This window comes from Myotis daubentonii, chromosome 17, assembly GCF_963259705.1.
Source record: "Myotis daubentonii chromosome 17, mMyoDau2.1, whole genome shotgun sequence".
Classification (NCBI taxonomy): Eukaryota; Metazoa; Chordata; class Mammalia; order Chiroptera; family Vespertilionidae; genus Myotis; species Myotis daubentonii.
The window spans coordinates 44,090,335-44,112,826 of NC_081856.1; the positions used below are offsets into that span (position 1 = coordinate 44,090,335).

At 48.3% G+C, this 22,492-nt stretch overlaps 1 protein-coding gene across 3 annotated transcripts in view; it reads right to left on the reverse strand.

Annotated features, from left to right (window-relative positions):
- The window catches only part of MATN2 (matrilin 2), a 108,539-nt gene that overhangs the window by 78,881 nt on the left and 7,166 nt on the right, over nt 1-22,492 (reverse strand). For all 3 annotated transcript variants that reach the window (XM_059672145.1, XM_059672142.1, XM_059672144.1), the window contains exon 2: nt 19,727-19,894. In XM_059672145.1, coding sequence (XP_059528128.1) covers nt 19,727-19,868 — 142 coding nt within the window. In that variant the 5' untranslated portion in view covers nt 19,869-19,894. The remainder of the gene's footprint in view (nt 1-19,726; nt 19,895-22,492) is intronic.

Below are 22,492 nucleotides of genomic sequence, written 5' to 3' on the forward strand. Positions count from 1 at the left end.
CAGACTGTGCCCTGAAGATTTCTTCCAACCCTCCTTTCCCCTGTCAAATGTTAGTCGTGGAAAAAACACTTAAATCTAGATGTTCATATTTTTTAATTCTGCAGAAGCAGGATTGCTCTACTCTTGCATGAGAGAACCTCTAAGACTCCAATCGATTTAAAAAGGGAGCAAAACCCAGCCGGAGTGTCTCGGTTGGTTCGATTCTTAGTTGGGGCATGTGTCCAGATTGTAGGCAAGGTCCCTAATGGAGGGCGTGCAGGGGGCAGCCAATTGATGATTCTCTCTCATCATTAATGTTTCTATCTCTCCCTCTCCCTCCCTCTCTGAAATAAAAAAAAAAAAATTTAAAAGAGAACAAAAATGAGCATACATTACCTTCCTAAAGAGAAAATGTTCAGATATTTTAAAAGGGGAGGTGGGAGATGGATGTTTACTCCGCTAGCTCTTGGCACAAAACCAGCGCTGAAGGCTGGAAGTTCTAGGGGAGACCTCAGCCAACTATAGAGTAGGACAGTGTGTACAGAATCAGCAATGTGCCGGCTGTTCCTCATGGTGTCTAGAACAATTTACAGGGCATTTTAAATTGCATTAAAGACATTTGCATTGTGTTTAATGCATTTTCATTTACCATACAAGTTTTAAATTGTAAAAAAAAATGTATTAAAGTTTGACCCTTGGACATTCTCTTGTTTGTTTTAAACGTGCATCACCATTTGGGTCATTTTTTTCTTGTCTTCCCAATCTTTCACCTTAACTACTACTGCCCTTTTTCCATTTTGTATACTTTCAAGAAAATGACAACCCAGTAGAGCAGATGACACCAGTGGTTACCCACTTCAAATTCACTTCTCTTCCTGACCCCTTCCTGCTCCCTTGTTAGGATTCCAAGCAGTAGGGCGTGGCCATGAGCTCTGCTACGGCAGGCCCTACACCCGACCAGACGCGACTTTTTACTGATGAAGTGAGTCCTGGTTACCCCACTCCCCAGAGGAGGTAGTTGAGGTGGGCATGCAATCCAGATTTGGACAGTGGAGAGTAAGGGAAAGTCTACTGGTTTTAAGAGAGATTTTTGGCTCTGATAAAAGGCAGGAACCCATGGATGAAAGTCCACCTGTACTCTCCTTGCCTTGACCGTGACCACGGAAGGGTGTGATGCTTGGGGCTGTCGTAGCCATCTTGTGAGTAGAAGCAGATGTCTCAGGAAGGAAAGTCTGCCTCCTGGGATGGCACAGCTGAAAGCTGAGACCCTGCCACAAACTGGGAATCAATGACCTCCAGGCTTCTCATGAAATGCTTAAATCTGTCCCAATAAAACCACTGTTAGCTTAAGCCATTGCACCCTCCCTCACGCCAGGAGATTTCACCACTGGCATCAAGCCTACTGCAGAGTAGCTGCTCAACAAAAATGTGTTGCATGTATGCATGAATCTGATGCTACAACTTTTGACATTTTAAAAATGAAAGTTATTAAACTGTTATGCTAGTTATACATAATGTAATCAATTCTCATGCAATCAGTTCTATAGAGGTTTTTCTCTAAAACCAGTATCTGATTTGTTGTTGTTGTGGATGCTCACCTGAAGATATTTTTTCAATGATTTTTAGAGAGAGTGGATGGAGAGGAAGAGACAGAAACATCGACGTGGAAGAGACAGATCTATTGGTTGCCCCCCCGCACATGCCTTGACCAGGGTTGGAGATCGAGCCTGCAACCAAGGTACAACATGTGCCCTTGACTGGGATTGAACCTGGGACCCTTCAGTCTGCAGGCCAACACTCTATCTACTGAGCCAGACCAGCTAGGGAACCAGTATCTGATTTAAGGCTGGAAAAGAATAAACTGCCATTTATATTTAAAACAGTAGGTGTTCAAATAGATAAATTAATATTAAGGAATGTCATCTTTCATTCATTTACTCAGTATACAACAGTGAAGGGCTACTATGCTGGATGCTTAGACTACAGATGAAAAGACCTAACTCCTAGTCTGAAAGGGTAGAGTAGGATCAGTTCACAGCACGTTGTAATGTCTGGAGTGTTTTTTAACAGCACATCTTTAAGTCAACAGTAAGAGCAACAAGCATTGCTGAATGCCTACTCCGGGCCCAGTCCTTTATCTGCGTGATCCCCTCCCATCCTCATTCCCACTCTGCCAGGGAGGCACCCTATCACCCCCATTTCACAAGTGGGACCCCTGGGGTGTAGGGTGGTGATGTTACTTATTCACGCCCACTCAGTGGAAAGCCAGAGTTCACACTAGTCAAAAGTCAGCTACTGTTGTTTTTAAAACCAGGCTGACGAGTGTGGGAAGGCCCAGGGGTCACCGTGGACAGAGCTCAGTGAGAAAATGGGGCGATGACACTGTCAGGAGCAGGAAGCCGCCGGGGCTGTGACTCTGCAGGATACAGGCTCCTGGTGGAGAAGCGACAGTCCAGGGGACCCTTCTGTACTTAAGGGGAACACCCATGGGTTATTCCTCTCTCCTGCCAGCTGAGCACCTCGAAGGGCTGGCCCTTCGGACGTCTCCCCGAGCCCCCGAGTGAACACGGGGTTGGATCTCACACGGCACTCGGTGGATATGTGTTGAGCGAGTCAAGTTGTAGCTGCTGTGGTTGGTGGTGGTTTTATGGAGCAGAGGTTTGCAGACGGGAGTCATGCCCGCCTCGCCCGTGTCTGGGGCTTGGCCTCACCTCAGCGGCTGGCTGGCTAGTGGTTTCGTTCCAGCCCTGACTCAGCCTGACCACTGGCTGGGCAAGTGTCTACGTGAGAGTGACCACGACCGTGTGGGAAGAGCGGGGAGAAGTGGTTCCGAGTCCTGGGCTGCGGCGGGTCCTCCACTTCACGTTGGACGAGTAGCAATAGCTTTGGGCTCTGCTTCCCTCATCCCAGCTTCTTAACCCTCCACGGCAGGCTGGAGAAGCCAGGGCCCCTTCTCTGAATAAAACAAAACACAACACCCTCTAGGATGGCTGCTGTTTTTTTGTTTAAAGATGGAGAATAACAAGCGTGGGTAAAGATCTGGAGAAATTGGACCTGTCACACGTTGCCGTGGGAATGTGGAGCGGTGCAGCTGCTGTGGAAGAGTCTGGCAGTTCCTCAAGAGGCTCCGCGTCGAGTTGCCCTGTCTCCCAGCAATGCCACCCTTGTCACGGATCCAAAAAATGGAAAGCAGGGACTCAAACGGTATTTGTACGCCAGTGTTCGTAACAGCATCATTCACCGTAGCCGAAAGAGTGCAAGCAACCCAAGTACCCAGCAAATATCCAGCAAGAATTAAAGAGTGAAGCTCCCCAGTGTTGTCTATGCGGGGAAGGCATAGGGAGGGACAGGAGTGGGGTTGAGAGGGCTACTGGGGGGAGGGGGAGGGGGCATCTGTAATACTTTCAACAATAAAGATACATTTTTGAAAAATGAAGTTCTAACACATGCTACAACGCGGATGAACCTTGAAAATATTAAGTGAAAAAAGCCAGACACAAAAGAAGAAATAGTATAGCATCCCACTTATATAAGGCATCCAGGCTAGGCAATTCTGTAGAGAAAGAAAGTAGAGGAGAGGTTTCTGGGGGATGGAGAGTTGTTTCCTAATGTGAGGAGAGTTGCTGTTGGGGATGATGAAAAAGTTCTGGAAATAGCGATGATGGTTGCACAACAGTGTGCACGTACTAAACGCCACTGAACGGTGCACTTTAAAATGGTGAATCGTGTGTGAGGTATATGTTCCCACAATAAACAAACACATAAATGAACACATGCGAAGGGTTAGCAAGGAAGCCCATCATCTGAACTGCAGTTATCAAGATACTAAAAAGAAAAAAACTGGAAACTATAACAACATATGCTTTTCAGAGTAACACTAAACGACAAGATGAAAGGTGTGTCCACTGACTGGTGTAGGTTCTGAAGCAGAGGTGAGTGTGAACACCACTGTGAGTTATCCCTGTCGACTATTACGTGCCACGAAAATGCCTGCGGTTTGTGGTTTGTAATCCTAATAGGAGGGAAGGCGACACTGCAGTTAAGAGAAGTTAGTCAGAAGGATATAATTTTTTCTCATCTAAGTCATGGACTGACTGAAGTCTATCTGCGGCTCTTTGGGGTCCTGTGGACTCCAGATGTAAAACCTCTCAACTAGACACCTCTAAACTGTCTTCTAATTAAAACCGTGTGATCTGGCTTCATTTATATTTCATTAATAAAGTCACTTCTCTAATCAGATTTTTCTTATCTGTAATTGGGAATTGTTATAAAATCTACCATTCAAGGGCTTTATGAATGGAATACTATGCAGCTGTAAAAAAAAAAAAAAAGAGAGGCTCTCTTACCCTTTGAGACAGCATGGAGAGACCTGGAGAGTATTATGCTAAGTGAAATAAGCCAGTCAGAGAAAGACAAATATCACATGATCTCGCTTATAAGTGGAATCTAAACAACAAAATAAACTGACAGACAAAAAAGGGCCAGAGGTATGGATGCACAGAACAGAACAGAACAGAACAGCAGATTTCATTGGGGGTGGTGGGGGGAGGGGACAGCTAGAGATTAACCAAAGAACATAAAGGCGTAACCCATGGACACAGACAATAGGCCTGGAGTGGGGCGGGGATTGGGATGGGGGCAAAAAGGGAGAAAATGGGGGAAATCTGTAATACTGTACACGAGAAAATAAATTTGAAAGAAGGAGGGGCTTTGTGAGGGAAAGGGAGACAAAGCAAGCAATAGCTGTTTTGTAAAACTACAATATTTTCTAAGTGCCAGGTATCAACAGGGAAACATTAAGAGTCAACAGAGACACCTTCCCCCTCGCCTAGCACCCAGAGCAATGCCTTGCACACTATAGATATTAATATCAGACAAGTATGTGTTGAATGAATGAATGACAAAACTGAGGCAAATGAAACAAAAAAAAATAGTGTATTAGGACTACACAATTTTGGTGCAGAAAAACAGCTAGATAAAATGGTTTTCCTCGTCCTCTTCATTTTGGTGAAAACCCAAGTTTGATTGGAAGTGGGGAGTGGAGGAGCCTGCTTCCTTCAGTGGATGAGACAGTCACAAGGACAGCCACAGGGACACTGGCATCTGGGCACAGAGGGTGAATGGGACCTCTAGGAGGAGAGAATGCACGCCTGGGCGCCTCACCAACCAGCCCTATGATTTAAGAATTCTAGGTCTTGCACTGGGCCTGCCATGGCATCTGGAGCATGGATTCTCAGTGCACATTTGCTCACTGGATGGATGGAGTAGACTGGACCAAGCCGGGGGTCCGGGTTGGGAATTAAGAGATGACGATGATCACTTAGTGATATAAGGTCTCATCACTGCGGTGGACACCTAAAACTAATACATTGTTTGTCAACTGTAATTGAAAAATAAAAAATGGCCCTAACCGGTTTGGCTCAGTGGATAGAGTGTCCGGCCTGCGGACTCAAGGGTCCCAGGTTCGATTCCGGTCAAGGGCATGTACCTTGGTTGCGGGCACATCCCCAGTGGGGAGTGTGCAGGAGGCAGCTGATCAATGTTTCTCTCTCATCGATGTTTCTAACTCTCTATCCCTCTACCTTCCTCTCTGTAAAAAAGCAATAAAATATATTTAAAAAAAGAAAAAAATGATTTAAAAAAAAAGAGCTGACGATGGCAAGCAGCTTCTCACAGCCTTTGCCAGAGCTGAGCCCTCCAGATGGGATTCCTCTGCAGCTGACCCCGTGGTCCATCCTGACTTCAGGCCTCTGGGCTCGTCCTCCTAGGGCTTCTCACGGCCAGATGCCCGCACTGCTCTGCCCGCTCCTGCCTTCTCTCCACAGGCCCCTCCTGGCTCTGAGCCTGAGTCCTCGCACGCATGCATTCGTCTGGCCTCCCGCCCCTTCCCTGCACCAGCTCTTTGCACATCTGGCCAGGCGGCCTCCTCTTTGATGTGCTCCCTCATTGGCTGGCTGTGGGCTAATGATAACTCCTCTCTCCTCCTCCCTTCCCGGTCCCCCTGTCCTCTGAGCAGCCAAAATACACACAGCGCCCTCCTTTCATCTTCCCCTGTAAGTCAGCCTCCTCTGCATACACTGGAAGAAGGCTTTTCTGAACTAGTGGATCGAATTCTTGGCTTTCGACAAATCGAACTTGGACTTGGTTTCAAGTCCTGGCTATATCGCACTGGTTCCCCTCGGCAGCCTTTGGAGGATGGCAGGCCGACCTACTGTGCTTGTCCAACCTGCTTTGAGGACTTAGAAATATGTGATGCTAAGCGAACAGGTACCGCACTGCGAAGGCTTGGAACACGCTTCCCCATGTCAGTAACAGTTACATCATCCTGAAACGGGAACATCAAGTGAACCAGGAAGCAAAAGGATGCTATTTAGGCTGTGAGAGGAGTCATATTGTCCTCCTCAGTCTGGGAATGTGGAAAGCGAAGCAAGGATGCAGACAAGCATGGAGAGAAGACCATGTGAGCTGAACTGTGTTATGGGCTGACCTGTGTCCCCTGAAATGTGTTTAAGTCCTAACTCCCAGGACCTTAGGATGTGACTGTATGAAGAGATGGAGGTCCTTAAAGAAGTACTTAAGATAACATGAGCCCTACCAGGTCTGGCTCAGTGGATACAGCATCAGCCTGAGGACTGAAGGATCCTGGGTTCCATTCCGATCAAGGGCAGGTGCCCAGGCTGCAAGCTCGCTCCCCAGTGTGGGGTGTGCAGGAGGCAGGAGGATCAATGATTCTCTCTCACCATTGACATTTCTCTCTCTCTCTCTCTCTTTCTCTCTCTCTTCTCTCTCTCTCTCTCTCTCTCTCTCTCTCTCTCTCTCTCTCTCTCCCCCTTCCTCTCTGAAATCAATTAAAATATATTTTAAAAAAATTTTTAAAACGATAAAATGAAGTCATGGGTGAGCCCTAATCCAACATGACTAGTGTCCTTCTAAGAAGAGGAAATAAGGATGCAGACAGGCATGGAGAGCAGACCATGTGAGGGCACGGAGAGATGGCAGCCACCTGCAAGCCAAGGACAGGAGACCAACCCTGCCAGTACCTTAACCCTGAACTTCTCGCCTCCAGAACTATGAGAAAATGAAGTTCTGTTGTGCAAGCCACCAGCCTGGGCTTGTGTAATGGCAGCCCTGGCAAACTCATACACAACTCAGGTCTCTTATCAGCTCTCTCAAGGATACATGAAATGTTTTTGGTTGATCATTCAAGCAACTCATTGAACTAGCTTCCCTTGTATACTCAGTATCTAATAGATTTATTTTTATTGATTTATTTTTATTGATTTCAGAGAGGAAGGGAGAGGGAGAGAGAGATAGAAACATCAATGATGAGAGAGATAATCCTCAATGGGGATCGAGCCCACAACCCGGGCATGTGCCCTGACCAGAATCGAACCCGGGACCTTTCAGTCCGCAGGCGGACACTCTATCCACTGAGCCAAACCAGCTAGGGCAATGGTCAGCAAACTCATTAGTCAACAGAGCCAAATATCAACAGTACAACGATTAAAATTTCTTTTGAGAGCCAAATTTTTTTAACTTAAACTATATAGGTAGGTACATTGTTAGTAACTTAATTAGGGTGCTTCCTAAGGCTTAGGAAGAGCCACACTCAAGGGGCAAAAGAGCCGCATGTGGCTCGTGAGCCGCAGTTTGCCAACCACAGAGCTAGGGCATCAGTATCTAATAGATTTAAATATTTGGACAGGAACTTTTTAAAATAAAGCTTTATAATCATTTCCAAAGAATATAAAATACTCTTTCAATACTTCCAGTGGGGGCTTGGAGAAAGATTATAGAAATCATTTTATCGAATTTGCAAATGATTCTAACTCGCTAAGGAGAAAAAAAGATATTAATCAAGAATGATTATCCTAAATGAAGGCGATAAAATTTAATACAAAAATGTAAAGTATTCCACTTAGGTTTTAAAAGTTTGCTATATGACAGCTATTAAGCCATGCCTAATAAAGCTTTAGTGATTTTCCTTGACTATAAGCTCTACATTAATTAACCGAAAACCTAGTGCAAGTCACCTGTGATCATTACTTCATGCCTTTAATATTACCAGAAGTGAAACCCTGGAACGCCACAAATTATATGTTGCCAGTCACTAAAAATTTCTCAATTTCTCCCTTGTCTAGAAAAACGTTATTTCAAAGGCTCCTAAGGCACAGTTTTCTTAGAAAGCAAATATTTAGCTTTTTTTTTTAAATGGAGGAGAAAGTCCCCATCTTCTGGTTCATTTCTGAATCCTGCAGGCACCTCCACGGACTCCCGGAAGGTAGGAGTTTGCTGATCAGAGATGTATTCAACCCTCTACACCCAAGGCCTTCCACGTCCCTGATGCCTGAGGAGCCATTTCGTTGGTGGCTACGAAGTTTCATACAGAAGAAAAGCACAGGTGTTTGGCACTGTTGTTTTTGTTTTTTTGTGGTTTGTTTTTTTTTTTAGAGAGAGAGAGACATCAATCAGTTGCCTCCCACAAGCGCCTGGACTGGGGGTCGCATCCCCCCTTTTGGTATATGGGATGATGCTCCAACCGACTCACACTGGTCAGGGCTGCATTACCTCTTTAAGTCTTAATAATAATCTAAACTCTGTCACAGCAGCTGCCAGAGAGCCCTGCATCTCCTGTTTGGCTTTGTTGTTGTTTTTCAAGCTAAGTAGCCTGGGGCCGTTCACCTGTCCTGGCTCTGGAAACCTTCACAGCCCAGTGCAGTGATGGCGAACCTTTAGAGTTCGGCGTGTCAGCATTTTGAAAAATCCTAACTTAACTCTGGTGCCGTGTCACATATAGAACTTTTCTGATATTTGCAACCATAGTAAAACAAAGACTTATATTTTTGATATTTATTTTATATACTTAAATGCCATTTAACAAAGAAAAATCAACCAAAAAAATGAGTTCGCGTGTCAGAGGTTCGCCATCACTGGCCCAGTGGCTCATCTGTTGGCTCCGGACTGCCTCTCTAGGTGTCTATTGAGTGCCTGCTGTGTACCTGGCGCGGTTCTAAGCACCTGCGATACGACATAGACAATTCAGCAGAAGACCTCTGAGTGGGCTGAGCAGTGCTGTGCTGGGACAGTGCCTGCTGGGGGAAGGCAGTGTCCCAGCACAGAAGGTCACAGACCCAGAACCCAGCTGGGAAGGTCAGAAATGCTTCCATCCATGGAGACCTGACGATGGGTCCACTGCTGCTGGCTGAGGCAGAGGAGGCAGGGTTGTCGCAAAGGGTTCGAGCAGAGGAAATGGCAAGTTGGCTTCTCAATGGTTGAATGACCTTGAGCAACACATCGAACCTCTCTAAGCCTCGGTTTCTTCATGTGCAAAATGGGGATAATAACCAGAGTGAAGTGTGAACTGCCCAGCACAGTGCCTGACGTGACTGGCTCCGTGTAAGCTTCGCACCCGTCACCCCCATGAGCACCAGCCATCAAAGAAGCGAACAGTGCCTATGTCCCCCACTGGGAGACGCCCCCCACCACCGCCATCCCCACACACATATACGCTGCAGGTACCAAACACACAGGCAAGCTGAGGACAGAATATCCTAGAACTAAAGAAGAAAAGGAGGGAGGGAGGGAGAGTATGAGAGTGTTAGAAGATAAACTGAGGCATATGAAAAATTTTAAAGTTTATTTGAGCAAAAATCAATTTGAATTGGGCAGCATCCCATCTAGCAGATAGGAAGGAGCTCTGAGGATCTGGACAAAAATGAAAGACGTTTATAGACAGACTAGGGGCCCAGCGCGCAAAATCGCGCGAGACCCAGGACCCAGGGTTCCACAGCTCAATGGGACCCAGAAAGAGTCTTGCAGTGGCCGCCACCACCGCTGCGGGAGGAGAGACCCAGAAACCCGCCCGCTGCCCCAGTGGGACCCAGAAACCCACCCGCACCTCCAGTCAAGTCCTCCAGAGTCAGGCCTCTGTGCTGACTCTGCGCGCCTCGCCGCCCCGCCCACCCCACGCACGCAGCCTCCTGCTGATCGGCATGATGGTGTGACGAGCACAGGCTTTTTATAATAGACTAGAGGCCTGTTGCACGAAGAGATTTGTGCAATAGGCCTTCCCTTCTCCTGGCTGCCAGAACCGGTTTTCCTCTGGCAGCCGGGACCCAGGCCTTCGCTCTGGCCGGAGCCACCTTCCATCTTCTGTCTTCGCTGCTCCGGCCAGAGCCGCCTTCCGTCTTCCGTCTTCGCTGCTCCGGCTTTCCTTCAGTCTTCGCTCTGCCACTTGGAGCCTACGTATGCAAATTAACCGCCATCTTTGTTGGGTTAATTTGCATACTCTCCTGGTTGGCTGGTTAGCATAGCAAAGGTATGGTCAATTTACATGTTTGTCTATTATTAGGTAAGATGGGAGCAGTAACAAGAAGTTATACTAGGCAAAAAGCTGGTTGATTATCACAAGGTCGCTTTTCTTTAGGGTATGGCAGGGGATTATGAGGCAGAATATCCAACTAGTGCTGGTCAGGCGATTCCTGACAGACTGGTTTAAGATTCCATTTCTTGGAGAGCTGAAACTGTAATTAAGCCTCGGTTTGGTGACAGGGATTAGCATAAACAATTCCACTTGGAGCCTGTGGTCTTGTTTTTTGTTGTGTGTGGTTTTTTTTAACAAAAAGAAGAGCTAAAGAAGTTATAAAAAAGAAAGGGCATAAACAGTTCCATAGAAAAGAAAAAGGAAGAGAGAAAGGGAGAGAAAGAATCTGAAAAAAGAATCTTATTTATTCATTGGCTAGGAAAGTGTTTAACCTCGTGGCTTATTGGAAGTCAGATACTATGCTTTTTTGGTTTCTCCCAGTGTTAATCACAAGATAGGAATGAGGAATGCACTTCGTACAGTTTATTTAAAAGTGAATGTTAACAGAGACGTTGGCTTACACACACACAGCCTATGCATGAAGAGATGCATTTTATGGGGAACAGCTCGCCCCGGCTGAGCAGCAGCCAAGACAATCAGTTCCGATGGTACAGACACACGCCAGGCACTCAGTTCCTCAGACGTGCGTTGTGAAACCCCGTGCTGTGAGAGGCTGGCTCCCTGTACAGGCTTGAGGTCCATCTCTGGCAAATCCTCTAGGTAGGAAAACGCTAGGGGCTTTTTTGCAAAGCGTCAGAAGGGGCGGATGCAGGCTAGTTAGTTTATACTCTCCAGCTGCAAATTTCCCTGCAGATGTTCCTCATCCTGCATTGTCTTTCTGGCTCGTGCCCCACCGTGCCTCTTCCTAAAAAATCTTTTCCTCCCGCCCATCCACATCCCATCTCCTGATTTCTCTTCTTCAAACTGAGGTCTCCGGAAATTTAACTTCTCAGGCCCCAACCTAGACCTACTGAGTCAGACGCTCTGGGCATAGGGACCAGTAGCCTGTGTTCCGATAAGCCTTCCAGGAGCTTCCGATGCACAATGAAATTGGAGAACCGCTGCTCAGCTGCCTGGCCTACAGCTCAACCCTGCCAGATCCTACTGACCCACACCCAAGCCCTACCTAATCCTACTGCCCCACCCCTACTCACCAGCCTGATTCTACTATCCCACCCCTTCTGTCTCAAAACTTCTCCCTCCTTGGCCTCCAGAGTATGGGTCCACCTTGGCTCTCCCACCTGGACAGAGTGAAAGCCAACCCATCAGAGGAACCAGAGAAGGGGCATCTAGAAGGCAGAGGAGTCGGTGATTGTCATCACATTCCAGATAAGACCTGAGATCACTGACTTCAACCAGCTCCCTTAATAGATGAATAAATGGAGAAGAAAGGAGAGTTGCACAGAGTCACTTGCTAATTAAGTCAAATCAAGACTGGAAAACCATCCAAATGAATCGTCCAAATCAGTTGTTCGCCCAGTCGTTCAGCACATACTGAGTTTTTGCTGTGGGCAGGACCATGGTCAGGCCTTAAGGTCTGGTGACCTGAGGTACAGCCAGCAGCAAGGGTAACACCTCTAAGCACAGCTGGGCATTTCCCAGTCTGCTCACAACTCCTAGTCCAGGAGCAAGCCAGGTCTGAAATCAGTAGGCTCAAGGCACTGGCTGCTGCGTAGCTCAGTTGGTTAGAGCATTGTCCACATACACCAAGGTTGCAGGTTCATCCCAGCCAGGGTACACACAAGAATCCACCAATGAAGCATAAATAAGTGGAACAACAAATTTCTCTCTCTCGCCCATAAATCAATGAAGAGAATGTAAAAAAGAAAAAAATCAGTAGACTCAAGTGTGAGGTGCCTTTTTCTTTGCTCAAAGGCACATCTGGCCCTAACCCTTGCTTTTTTATTTTTTCCCTTTCCAAAACTGGGACGGGGAGGCGAGGAGGGGGACAGGACAGGGGGAGGAGGTGTAACCTTTTCTTCTGTTCTAAGTTTTGTGGACCCTGAGAAGAGAGAGGCCTACTAAGAAGGGCTCCTGGTGGCTAACTGGGCTCAAATTTAAAAAACAGAGCCTAGCGGTCACTTCTACACAGAGGCCTGCCGTGCCAACCACACTTCAGGGAGCAGCCTGCACTAAGCTGTCTGCCTCCTGCACTGAACTACCTGCCTGCACCGAGCCAGCCCTTATAAAGGAGTTCCTGGGATCCGGTTTTAAACAGGACTGAGGCCTTCCCTGTCCAATCAGAGCTGTGCAGCTCTATCCCACCCCCTCCATCAGCATCTTTCCTGACCAATCACAGCAACTTCATCCTGACCAATCAGGACAGTGCCTTTTGGACCAACCAAACTTAGAGGATTTGGAGTCCTGTCGCCCAGAGAATGCACTTTTCCACCAAAGATAAGGCTGTGTTCCTCCTGCTGAAGCTGAAACACCGGAGACTGGCTCGGGAACAGAGCAGAGCAGACAGCGGAAGTGCAGGACGTGGTGGACAGGAGCAGCCGGAGCAGACCAGCAAAGCAGAGCTGTCTGCCCGAAGGGGCCTGGCCCCAGGGCCACCTCCTCCCAGGGCCACCTCCAGCCATGCTGTTTTCACAGCCTTGTCACAGTTGAGCTGTTTGCACGGAATAAAGTTTCCTTTTTCACTGCCTCCAAATTGGGGATTCCTGTTGGTGTCATTTGGCACCAGTGACCATTGGCGGACAGTCTGCAGAAGCCTTGACAACTTTGCAAATCACTCAGCCTCTCTGAGCTCAGCTTTCTAAGCAGTAAATGAGCGTGCCCTCCACGCGTGCACTGAGCAATGGAAAACACCTGGCCCCTATCTTCCAGGGTTTACGGTCTCGCGGTAAAAATGAGGTGAGGGCAAAAGTGACCAAAAGAGGAATTCCCCCTTAGGCACCTGCCACCCTTATGCCTTGGAATGCAAGGCAGGCAGAGCTGACGCTTCAGCAGGGACCCAGCGTGTAGGGGATTGGGGGGGCTGGTCCTGGGAGGGTCCAGCCTGGCTGCAAGAGAAAGTGTCACCAGGCTGTCGTCCAAAAGCTGCTAGCTTTTCTCAACACCTAAACTATGTCATGAACTACACTTGCTTACAGGAACTGAAAAGGATTTCCAACCACAAAACAAAGAGGGCTAAGCACAAAGACCAAGGGGCCTGAGCAAAAACGAAGATGGCATCGTGTGCAAGAAGGGCCGCGTGCAACCGAAGAGCAGCTACCCACGTGCTCACCAACCCGCAGCCTGTAAGCAGATTCAATTCCCCGTCAGGACACAGCGTGGGGAGAAGGTGCCTTCTCCAAGTCTCAATCAAAGAATCAAGCTTCTGCCCTGCTTTCCCAAGCTCAGTCTTCCTCTATCAGCGCGAATGGCACTCGGCGGAAGGATCTTGCCTTGGGTCCCTGACCTGAAAGGCTTAGGAGCAGAAGGAGGTGGCATCTGACCTGGCCTGGGCCCAGGACAACTATTCCAGGTGGAAGGAAGAGGGCGCTGGGGAAGCTCAGGGAAGGAGGCGAAAGTTCTGACCTTGACAAAGTGGCTTCAGGGCATGAGCCTGGCGGCCTCAATGGGCATCTCTCCAGGAGCCAGAAGCTCTGCTGGCTTCTAGCATCTGCCCTCCTTCCTCCCTCACTGAGGGCGCCAACCAATGCCAACGAGGGGACTGTTTGAGAAAGTAGCAGCTCATTCTCTAGCGGCCAATGCTTGAAAATGGTAATAATTCCCAACCCAGGCACACATCTGCACTGGCCACACAGAACGGGACACTCTCACACTTAATGCTCCAGGCGGCCAACTCCTTCCATCACCTCAATAACCGAGGAGGTTTCACCTCCTTGCAGCACACTGTGCTTTTACCCGTGTGTGGACGCCAGGCTTACTGAGAGACGGTGCACAAACGGAAAGAAGCGCCTCATCGTGTCCTGTGACTTCCAAGCAGCAGAGCCGGGGCTGCAGACAGTGAGCGCTCAGGCTGTCTTCATTCGCTTTATTTTTAGTAACAAATTAACTGTTGTGAAGAAATGTCACTAAATTCTGTGGCTTCTGGATTAACCGCCACCCCCAACCCCGCTGGATTTTTCCTAGCAGTGTGTGTAGAGGGGAGGGGGGTTGCAGGGGGTTCAGCTTCCATTAGCCCCTGATCACACTATGGGGCCAGTGGCCTTTTAAATCTCCACCACCCACTTCTTTTTAAAAAATATATATATATTTTTTTTGTTGAAAGTATTACATATGTCCCTTCTGTCCCCCCCCCCCCCCCCACTGACCTCTTCTCACCTCCCACTTCTTGAATCTACTGCCATAGCGTCACAAAGTGCTTTCTTACTGCACAAACACGAATTCTGCATGGGCGCTACTGATCGGAAGGAAAAGGTTTCGAAGTTAGAAGAAATCAAATGAGCTAGGTTGGAAAATTTAGAAAAGAACACACATGTCAATTAAGGCCTCGGAAAAGACAGACGAAACAGGGAGAGCCAGCCGGTGGAAGTGTGGCGGACGGTTTGTGTACATTCCAGGACTGAAGGGAGTCTAGAATACAGTGGGAGTTTGGGCAAGGAGGTGAAGGTTTCAAAAAGGCTGACGTGTGGCCCTCGCTGGTTTGGCTCTGCAGATAGAGTGTTGGCCTGCAGACTGAAGGGTCCTGGGTTCGATTCCGGCCAAGGGCACATGCCTGGGTTGTGGGCTCGATCCCCAGTAGGAGGCAGCTGATCAATGATTCTTATCATTGATGTTTCTATCTCTCTCTCCCTCTCCCTTCCTCTCTGAAATCAATTTAAAAAAAAAAAATTTTAAATGGCTGATATGCCCTGGCCCACTGGGGGCTCAGTTGGTTGGAGTGTCGTCCCGTACACCAAAAGTTTGAAGATTCAATTCCCCATCAGGGCACATGCCTAGGTTGCAGGTTCGGTGTTTCTCTATCTCTCCCTTCCTCTCTCTCTAAAATCAACAAAGGAAACATATCCTTGGGTGAGGATTAAGAAAAAAAGGCTGATATGCCCTCACTGGTTGCCCTGGTGACAGGCCCACCCCCATGTGTCAGTGATATAATAAAGAGAGAATGTGCACAAGCAAAGCAGGCAGTCATTAGCAGGGTGTGGGAGCAGCATGACTTCCAGTCGGCCCCACCTGGAGGGGCTGAGGGAGTTGGGGAGGGCACCCGTGCCACTGGTAAAGGATGGGGGATGGGTGCAGAGGGGAAGACTCTGAGGCTGCCATGAGCAAACGCTCTGGGTGCAGGGACCCTGCTGCTCCCACTCTACCTGCCAGCAGGGCTGCCTAGAAAGATTTAGGCTGGAGAGTGCTCATTCGTTCATTCTCCGAGTGACCTGAACTGTGTAGGCTCTCCCTGGCCTTTGCCAGAGCCCAGGGAGGCCGGGCTCTCGGAAGGCACAATGGGTGGAGAGGGAGTAAGCAGTGATCAACACCGCCGCCGCCTGCTCCCACCCCTGCGGAATGAAGCCTGAACTCTGTGGGAACCCTAGGTCCTACGTGACCTGGTGCCAGCCTCCTCCGGGCTTGTCTCCAGCTCAGACCACCCGCCTTGCAGGCTTGACATCCCCATGGCGCAGCCAGGTCCCGCCTCCACGTTCCCTCTCCTGCCCCCTGGACCCTGGGGGCTCACACTGTCAAAACCTTCACCAGGAACGCTTCCCTAAACCAGCCGTTTCTGACTGTGCTTTGGGAACGGCCTTTTTCAGAGGGTCCATGAGGTCAGAACTATTTGTACAATGGCACCAATGTTTGCCTATCTAATGAGTGTAGAAGTAGCAAAAGTTTAATGATGGTTTAGATTCCACATTTCAACCTACCATTTGCCATCTTTTAGTTTCCATCGAACAAGAATACCCACAATTATATGAAAAACATATTAACATGCTCCTTCTCCTTCTCACTACATATCTGTGTGGGGTCATATTTTCTTCATGTAGTCCAACCAAAACAACATTTCATAACAGATTGAATGGATGAGAAATGAGAACCCAGCTGTCTCCCATTAAGCCAGGCATGAAACAGATGTGTAAAAGTGTAGAACAGTGCTATTCTTCTCACTGATTTTTTTTAAATTTAGGAAATACTGTCTCTTATACAAATATCTTATTTCTATGATAGGTTATGTTACGAGTTTATTCTTGGCATTTTTTCATTAATTACTAGTTTTTGAAGTTCTCTGTGTCTCTTTCTGATCCGGTAAATCCTGATAGATTGAACTCTAACCCACATACAGAAAAGCTCTTTCGGATCCTCAATCATTTTTTTAGTGTAACAGAGTCCTGAGACTAAAAGTCTGAGACCCACTGCCTTTTACTGTGTCCTCCGCAGGCAGTGTGGACTGTCACTGAGCTCGCCTCTACTGTTGTGCACACAGTCCACCAAACCCACCATTTTTTACATGCCTGCCTCCCCCACTGCATGAGCGCTTGCTGACGGTGGTTGTTCTTCAAACCCCAGAAAGTCCAGACAACAGAATGAAGTGAGAGATAAGCCCCCGTGGACCCGCCTCCCAGGCCGCCCTCGAGCAGCCTGTAACCATTCACAGAAGGAGCAGATCACTGCCTTATATTTTCTTTTCTTTTTTTTAAAATATATTTTTATTGATTTCAGAGAGGAAGGGAGAGAGAGAGAGAGAGAGAGAGAGAGAGAGAGAGAGAGAGAGAGAGAGAGGGAAACATCAATGATGATAGAGCATCATCGATTGGCTGCCTCCTGCACGCCCTCCAATGGGGATCGAACCCGCAACCCGGGCACGTGCCCTTGACTGGAATCAAACCTGGGACCTTCCGCTGAGCCAAACCAGCCAGGGCTTATATTTTCTTAATTGACTCAGGTTGTTACTAGGAACTCTGACCTGAATCGAGATATAAAATAGAAACTTAAAAAATAAAATCCAGAAATTCAAACAGGAATTAACCTAAGACGCAACTCTGCTTCTACTCTGTTAAACTTTCAGAGGCACCCTCGCAATGAAGTAACCAGTGAAATGCACTATGCCGCCGGACATCATAAATACAGCCACACAAAAAGCGCCACAGGGCCTCAGCGATGTTCTGAACAGGAAACGAAGGCCGAGAAAAGCACACACCCATAAAACACAAGATACCGCATTCTAAGGACGAAGAGAAGGCTGTTCAAACCCAGGGCGAGGATGACAACAGGCATGGCGTCTCCATCTCCGTGCCCTGTGCCCCGTCAGAGCGAGACCAAGAGCAGAGTGCTCTTGAGAATGCAGGCCAAGGTCGCGGTGTCTACCTTGGGTCAGTCTCCTGGTTCTCACTTACTCAACCGTGCTCCTAAGTCGAGCCCTCGCCCCACTCCCTGGGGCAGGGAGATGTGCCATGTTCCATCCCACTATTTGTCCTCAAAACATTCTCTGGCAAAATAAGAAGCAGGAGGCAGTACCGGATGTGGGGTTCATGCCTTTGGCAAAACAGCTTCTAGCGCTTACCTGAGACATCAGAGGCTTCCACTTCAGGCCTGAGCTAAGGGCCAAAGACGGCAGTGAATGCTACCAACTGGGGAAGGTCCTGGGGTGTGAGTGAGTGTGTGTGTGTGTGTGTGTGTGTGTGTGTGTGTGACAGAGATTTATTGATTGATTGATTTTGAGCCAAGGGAAGGAATATGCTTTGGTACATTTACACAATGGAATACTATGCAACTGTCAAAAAGAAGGACCTCTTACCCTGTGAGACAGCATGGTGAGACCTGGAGAGTATTATGCCAAGCAAAATAAGCCAGTCAGAGAAAGACAAGTAATTTGGGACACAGAGGATACTAGGCAACCAGGCGGTTCTCTCAGCGGCTGGTCAAGAGCATGTACATGTAAAACAGTTTCAGAAAATGACTTCCTGGAATGATAGTCCTGGTAAACCTATTATTCATTGCATATGTACAATTTACATATATAGGGGTGATCAAAGTAGGTTTACAGCTGTAAGTATGTGAAATACTGAGTTTATTCTTGTATCATTATTTATTACTAGTAGCCCTGCACACGAATCTGTGCATCAGTAGCTGGCTGCCACCCTCCAGTAGCTCTCCGCCCACTGCGCTGACCTCCTGTAGCTCCTCCCGCTCCCCTGCCCCCCCTCATAGCTTGCTGCCCTGCCCCCTCCTGTAGCTCTCCACCGCCTGCTTGTAGCTCGCTGCCCCACCCTTCTGCTGATCCGTGAGTCGTTACCCAATCGGTCGTTACTCATCAAGGCGTAATGACCATTTGCATATTACATCTTTATTATATAGGACTAGAGGCCCAGTGCACGAATTCGTGCACCAGTGGGGTCCCTCAGCCTGGCCTGCAGGGATTGGGCCGAAACCGGCTCTCTGACATCCCCCAAGGGGTTCCAGATTGCGAGAGAGCAGTTGTTGGGTGATGCACCCCAGAATCGGCCTCCCTCCTCTCTGGTTCTGGGTGTGTCACCTGAGAACCACAGCTGCAGCTTGGCAGCTCCTGCATTGAGCATCTGCCCCCTGGTGGTCAGTGCACATCATACCTACTGGTTGTACGGTTGAATGATAGCTTAGGCTTTCATATATGTAGATTTTATTATATCATAACTGTAAACCTACTTTTGCCCACCCCGGTATTCTCCTCAGAAAAATACTCCAGGGACAGCATTAACACTCCCATGTTATGGATGAGGAAAATGAACTTGAAAGAGATCACCCTACCTAAGTGTATGTTATCTGCCAGGACTTGAACCCAGGTCTACGCTAAAACCCACTCTCTTCCACTGGCCAACCTTCCCATTACCCCCACATCCTAGGCTTACCAGAGCCCATATTTGCAACTGGGAACAATTCATCTGTATTCTGTGTGTTTTCGTGACCTTTTCTTTCTCTCGGAGAAAGAAGAAAATTCACCTGAAGAAAACATGTTCACTGGGTCGGAATCAAGGCCCCTGACCTTTTCCTGTTCCACTCGGCTCATGACGTCCCCACCTCTCTCTGTGCCCGCTCCAGTCTCCCACACACCCCCTGCTTGGTCCCCATGCTGCCAAGCAGCGGAGCATCAGTAACACAGATTAGCTGCACAAATACCATAAAAAATTCTCATAACACTCTTATCCAAAGAAGTCCAACAGGGACCTTTACAGATGGAAAATCTTGCCCTTGCATCTTAGAGAAAAATCATGAGTTTCCGATTAAATGGAAGACTTTGAACTAGAAAAGACGTCGTATCATTTTGAAAACCCGTGTACAACTCAGGATGTGTTCATGGCCAGTGAGATAGATCCGCTCTCCCCCAGCACACCCAACCGGGGGTCCAGGGGCAGGGGCCTCATCATTAAAGGGCTTGTGATTTTGACTGGCGAAGACGAAGGGGAGGTTGGTACTTGGGTGCCTCACCCACCCATGCTGGCCTGCTTCTGCAGGTGGTGCCCCGTCACTCACCCAGCAGAGCCGTCTGGGGGTGGGTCCGCGAGTGTCTGCCTCTGGAGATGGACCTGGAGCGTGGCCGCTGCCTGGCCTCAGCAGGGAGGAGGAGGATCTGCCCGAGGAGCAGCAGAAAGCAGCCCACCAGCATCTTCTCCATCTTCAAGAACTGGAAGGGGGGCGTGGCTGTGACAAACACAACAGGAGAAGGGGGCAGGGTGAGATGTCTGGGTCTCCCGGGACTCTGGGTGCAGCAGGCTGCCTCCCCGTCTTCTCGTGTTTCACACGTGCCACGGGTACGTAAAACACATCTGTGTGTGTGAGCCTGAAGAACGCAGGCAACCAACCCCCACTGGTAGGTACTCTGAGCAGGGCACGCATAGCTGGGATTTTTCCTCACTTTGGTCACTGTAAGACTGGAAAACTGTAAGGGGGGAAAAAATCTATCCTGAAGTTTCTTCGCAATTAACTTTATTATCAATTATTCGTAGTCCCATTCTCGATCTAGGATTTGAAGAAGGGAAAACCACAGCTGAAGACTCCAAGTGACAATATTCTTTCCGTCTAATAATAGTGAATGGCACAAATTAATATATATACATTTTCCCAGGGATTCATGTATAGGTGGCATAAGGTCGCATCACAGGGCCAGCCTCTCCGCCTCCCACACACATCTCCTAAGCGGGAGCATGGCGCAGTGGTGAAGGGCTCAGGCCCTGGCACCAGACCACCTGACTTTGAATCTTGGCTCTGCCCTGTGTGACCTTGGGTGAACTACTTATCCTTCCCAAGCCTTAGGGGAATATGGGATAATATTAGTTAACGGAATGAGTTAATACATGTAACTACAGCATTCGGAACAGTGCCTGGCACACTGGGGGCAAGGGGGGGTGCGGGGGGGGGGGGGAGGTGTAGGAACAACCAAACAAGCAAAGAAGCTAAGGGACAAGAGAAGAATAGGGTCAAACCAGATGTTGAGTAAAAAGGTCTCATGTACATAACGAATTCTAACCTGAGGAAAAAAGGAAGATGGCAGGTAGGTAAATGCCTGTACTCGCCGCCTCCCACAACCACATCAAAATTACAACTAAAATACAGTACAATCATCATCCAGAACCGCTGGAAAGCTGGCTGAATGGAAGTCGTACAACTAGAGAAGTAAAGAGGAAAGCACTGGTAGGAGGTGCTGAGGCGCGGGCCACTTTTTTAATCGTCTCTGCGGAGACCGCCCACAGGAGCAAGGCGTCCCAGCCCCACACCAGACCCCCAGCCTGGGTTCCTAGAGCTGGGAAAAGAAGTCCCTATGGGCAATAAGAACTACAGGCTGTAAAAACCAGTGTGGATTGGGGCTCAGTGACACAGAGGCTGCTGGAGACACAGCTATTCCTCTTAAAAGGCTGGTACCATGAACTGAACCTACAAAGTCCTGCTTCCTCTGAGCTCCAGTACCAGGGCGAGGCTCTGGGGAACACAGACACACACAAGGAGAAACTGGACTGTCTGGCATCTGGGCAGGAACTTGGGGGCAGCTTTCTCCCAGACGGAGGTGCTCGCAGAGATCACTGTTCCCATGCTGGGACCTCCCAGGTCCCAGGGCTGACTGGCAGCCATTTCTGTTTGCTCCACCCTGGTGATTCCCTAAGACCCTGCCTCATGCAATTTACAACCCCACCCAAACTGCATGCAGCAGCTTTTGCATATGAATAGCCTGTCCTTGCTCAGGGTAAATACTCTCAAGCAAGCTGCAGCTGGGTCAGGGAGCCCCAAGCCTAGCTATAAAAGACCCAAGACCCGGCACCAGCACCAGCCTGCCTTGTTTCACAGCTGGGTCTCATCTGGGCACTTCCAAACCAGATACAAAGAGAAGGAATCTGCTGATCTTTCTGTAGGGCCTGCTGGGTGGCCCCAGGCAGTGGCTGACTTTGCACCTCCCTGGACACCCAAGAGCCAGTGTACCAGTGGTCAGTGTCAGACCATACCAGATTACAACCCTACACATCCATAAGCAACACACTCAAGGGGCAGACTCGGTGAGCACCAAAGCCCCACTGAAGCAAGTCCTGCTCCATATGGGGTGCCTCCTGCACAGCAGTTCTCCCACTGTAGTCACAGCTGGTCCTCACAGCCAATTGGCCTGGAGGTCAATTCCTCCCAGTGACAACAACAGCATTCAAATCTCAACTACAGCAAGACTGTGCTCACAGCCCACACCTAGAACTCCCAGCTCAGGTGACTGGGGAAGCTGAGCCACTGGGCCCTAATAGGACACCTACTATACAAGACCACTCTACCAACTCAAGGAGACATAGCAGCTCTACCCAGTACATAGAAACAAACACAGGAAAGTAGCCAAAATGCAGAGACAAAGAAAAATGTCACAAATGAAAGAAATGGAAAAAGGCAAACTATTGGATATAGAGTTCAAAACCACAGTTATAAGGTTACTCAAGAATCTTCTAAAAACCTCCAAAAAAAAAAAAAATGGAAAAGGACCAGTCAGAAATTAAGCATACACTGACTGCAATAAAGAATAATATATAGGGATTCAACAGCAGACTAGAAGATTCTGAAAACCAAATCAACAATTTGAAATATGAGGAAGCAAAAAACACCCACCCAGAAAAGCAAAAAGAAAAAAGAATCCATAAATATGAAGATAGTGTAAGGAGCCTCTAGGACAACTTCAAGCGTACCAACATCCGAATTATGGGGCTGCCAGAAGAAGAGAGAGAGCAAGATATTGAAAACCCATTTGAAGAAATAATGACAGAAAACTTTCCCTAC